The following is a 3,597-nucleotide window of genomic DNA, read 5'->3' on the forward strand; positions in this document are numbered from 1 at the left end:
ACATGACGCGCGGGCGCCGCGTGCGCAGCTCCCGCCGGCGGTCGACGCACGCGCGCACAAAGAGCACGACCCCGCGCCCCGAGCAGCAGCATCATGAGCGTGAACAGCGCGCCGAGCACCCCCTCGGCGCGCCCCTCGGCCTCGCCGTCCGCCGGCCCGAACCCCGCCGCCGTCAGCGCCAGCTGCCACCCGACGATGCCCGCCCCGGCGCCCGCCCCCAGCGCCAGCACGAGCTCGATGCCGATCTGCGCCTTGGGCGCGATGGCGCGCCCGCGCCGCACCCAGAGCGTCAGGAGGTCGGCGACGTCCCAGAGCAGCGCCGGCCCCGCGGCCGCCATGGTCATCCACGGCCAGATGTCGTCGAGCGCCGAGTTTGTGGCGCCGAGCGGCAGGAGGTACGTCATGTTTGTGATGAAGATGCCGAGGAAGACCGTCAGCGAGAGCGACCGCAGGAAGAGCTTGGTCGTTTCCCAGCCGCGGACCCGGCGGCGCGTGTACTTGGCTCGCGCGACCGCCACCTGGCCTTCGGGTTTTGTGGAAGAGAGGGCTGTGGCGTGTGAAGACATGATGAGGATGCTGCTGCTGCTGAAGAAGAAGAAGAAATCGCAAGGGGCCTTGGCCCCCAAGCGCCCTTCCACTCGTCGTGGGATTCGCAAGGACACCGTTCGCCCTTCGCCGTTCCCGTTCGTCGTTCGTCGTTCGTCCTGTATCGCGGTAGGCGTTCTGGTGTCGATTGGGACGCGACGTGGATTGAAGATGGCAAAACGAGCGTGATGTGATGGACGAGTGGAACACAGGGCGAAGAATGCGCTCTGGCTTTACGACGTTGCATTCGTTCTAGGGCGCCTGGACTGTCATCTGAGCTAACCTGGTCCTCTGGCCCTTGTCCTCTGGTCGCGGACCCCTGCGTCCCTCAACTGATGTGGCCTGACATGGTCTAGCTTCCAAGCCGGATGTGCGGCCGCTGCTCCAGCCTCACTCGTATGGGCACTTGACATGCTGGTGGCCTTCATATTAGCCACAGGCACACGGGAGGTATATCGAGTCGATGGACATGGCAAATAGGGCGTGGGTGTTCTAGGTAGTAGCACTGGGATTCTTCGCCAGCTTCGGGAAGGTCGGGTCGGGACAGGAGGCATGATCCTGAGTCAATTCTGAATCGAAATGCTCCGAGACTCCTCAAACGCAGCCCGGACCACCAGAGGGACCGGCCACACGTAGAAGAGCATCTGGCTGTGGGCTTGGGTTGCGGCACAGCACCACGTTTCTTGAGCACACAGCCACTGCTGGAGGGCACAGGCAACGAGATGAGACACAACTGTCACTATTGTCTTCTTTGGAAAAGAGAAGCAAGCTGCGCCATCGGCCTACATGGGCGCTGGTCTCATGGACCTGGACATGGTAGGTCTCCAACTAGAACGGGCAATCAGCAGCGCTGTTGACAGATTGTTTTGTTCCTCTATTCTGACGTCAACCTGAACGACGACAGTGCCGTAGCAAAATCCTTCACAATAAGATGGCGCTCCACTGTCTGAATTGCCGCCTCTCTTCTGAACACATCTCCGAGAGACGAGTCAATCTGTGGGTACAATGAAGTCATATGGCCTTGAACAGTAGTCGAAGGTTAGGCCCTCAAGGGGGACAAACCAAGCCACAGTCCTGAGAGGTGAGCTTGCTTTAAGCCGTTCTATCATACTTTACATCAGCTCAGAACTAAGAAAAGTATATTTGCCTTAATATATCGCCGATCATGTAGTAGGTAGAATCTCAGAGCATTGAATTAACACACGATGTACCGAAAGGGTTCTGAAGTCAGGAGTCTTTCTCAGCAATACCTGTATCCAGCGGATTTAGAGTGCGGCTTAATCTGTCCCCCCCTTGGCCCTGAACAGCAGTTGAAGTTTCAGCAAAGAGGATCATCGAGCGTGCCGGACGACTTCGAAGGCTTGGGCAGAATTGTAACGTCAAGAGACTTCAGTCCGCTTAATTACCTTGTGCTTGGCGAGGAGGGCTAGGTCACTGCTCTTCCCTTCAACAGGGCGAATGCATACATGGTCAATAATCAACACAAGACTGATGCAGGTAGGACCCTTCTCGTCACATAAGGTAGACACCAGGCGTTGAGTCCAACTGGGTTCGCTTCTCATGACATGAACCTACCTTTCCAAGATATCAATTAGTGTCTACCCATATGCCACTGACAACGCAGTCATTCACGGACTTTGGGAGCAAGCGATTGAAAAACATTGAGAATTTTTGGCCCACGTCTGCGTGAAATATACAAATCACAACCACCGCCCATGCACCTCAGACACACGCCCAGCTGTCGGCCAGCTTGGGATCGCCGGACTGGTACACATTCCGCGCAGGGTACTTGCAGTGCTTCCTCTCAAAGTTCACGCCCGCCGTCTTGGTCCCGTTGACGTACGCCGTGCCCAGGATGTGGTCGGGCGCAACGCCCTCCTCCACCCACCGCACAATCGCCGACAGCACGTTGCGCTCCGGCTCGTGCCCGGCCACGGCCACGGCCCTGTTGCCGATGAACGTGGCGCCCGGTCCGCCAGCGCAGTGGTTGAGGCCCGAGATGCGGAAGTAGCGGTAAAACTCGTCGAGCGCGGCCGACGTGAGGCCCATGGTGCGCGCGACGTGGTTGTAGTAACGCGCCGAGTTGTCGCTCGAGATGATGGGGTCCTGGAGGCCGTGGTAGTGCAGGATGCGGGCGCCGCGGGCGCGCGCGCCCGACAGGTCGCCCTCCCACGTGGCGATGTTGAAGGGGTTCTGCGCCGCGGCCGCGGCGTAGTCGGCCGGCCCCAGCGTCGCCGCGTCCCAGCTGCTGTCGTTGTAGACGACGTTGCGGAACCAGTCGTTCGTGTAGGGGAAGGGCCGGCCGCCGACGAGCAGGCCCAGCTGCGGGCTCGGCTGCATGCGCGGGTAGACGAGGGAGCCGTCGGGGCCGTGCAGGTCCGAGAAGACGGCGCGCACCGTCTGCGCCTGGGTGCCCGTGAGGCAGGGGCCCGTCGTGTTGGCGCCGCAGATGAGGGCCTCGGGCCGGTACTGGCAGAGGTCCGGATCCTCGAGGATGCCGTCAACCTGGCCGTCGAGGCCGTCGCATTGCACCAGCATGTTCTGCCACACGGCGTTCCACTGCTCGGTCGTCAAGAACGTGGGGGAGCCTGGCGGGCCAGTCTTTGTGAAGAAGCTGCCGCTCCACGACGTGAGGTTTGTGAAGGCGAAAGCGGGGGCGCCGGCGACGATGCCGTCAAAGTCTTCGGGGAAGTCCTGTGCCTCCTTGAAGCCCTGGCGACCGCCGGTCGAGCAGCCGAGATAGTACGACTTTGTGTGCTCCTTGCCGTAGAATGCCTTGGTGACCTGCTTGCCGAGAACGACGCCCAGGTGGAGGGCCCGGTAGGCGAAATCCTTAATGACGCCCGGGTTGTTGAGGAAGGGTTCGCCAATGGTGCCGTTGTGGCCGTTGTTCGTGCCGACGGCGGCGAAGCCCTGCGACACGGCGTAGTTGACGTCCTCATACTGGATACATCCGCCAGTGCCACCATTGCCGGTGCTCAGGAAGCGACCAGTCCAGAATCCACCCACATT

At 60.7% G+C, this 3,597-nt stretch overlaps 2 protein-coding genes across 2 annotated transcripts in view; both read right to left on the reverse strand.

Moving 5' to 3' along the window:
• The window catches only part of VDAG_04709 (uncharacterized protein), a gene marked incomplete at both ends in the record, with an annotated part of 3,274 nt that extends 2,708 nt beyond the window's left edge, over positions 1 to 566 (reverse strand). Inside the window, one exon of the mRNA XM_009654313.1 lies at positions 51 to 566. Coding sequence (XP_009652608.1) covers positions 51 to 566 — 516 coding nt within the window. The remainder of the gene's footprint in view (positions 1 to 50) is intronic.
• Positions 567 to 2,307: 1,741 nt separating this feature from the next.
• VDAG_04710 (feruloyl esterase B) overlaps positions 2,308 to 3,597 on the reverse strand; it is a gene marked incomplete at both ends in the record, with an annotated part of 1,669 nt that continues 379 nt past the window's right edge. The window contains one exon of the mRNA XM_009654314.1: positions 2,308 to 3,528. Coding sequence (XP_009652609.1) covers positions 2,308 to 3,528 — 1,221 coding nt within the window. The remainder of the gene's footprint in view (positions 3,529 to 3,597) is intronic.

The sequence above is a fragment of the Verticillium dahliae genome, genomic scaffold (genome assembly GCF_000150675.1).
Source record: "Verticillium dahliae VdLs.17 supercont1.8 genomic scaffold, whole genome shotgun sequence".
Lineage (NCBI taxonomy): Eukaryota > Fungi > Ascomycota > Sordariomycetes > Glomerellales > Plectosphaerellaceae > Verticillium > Verticillium dahliae.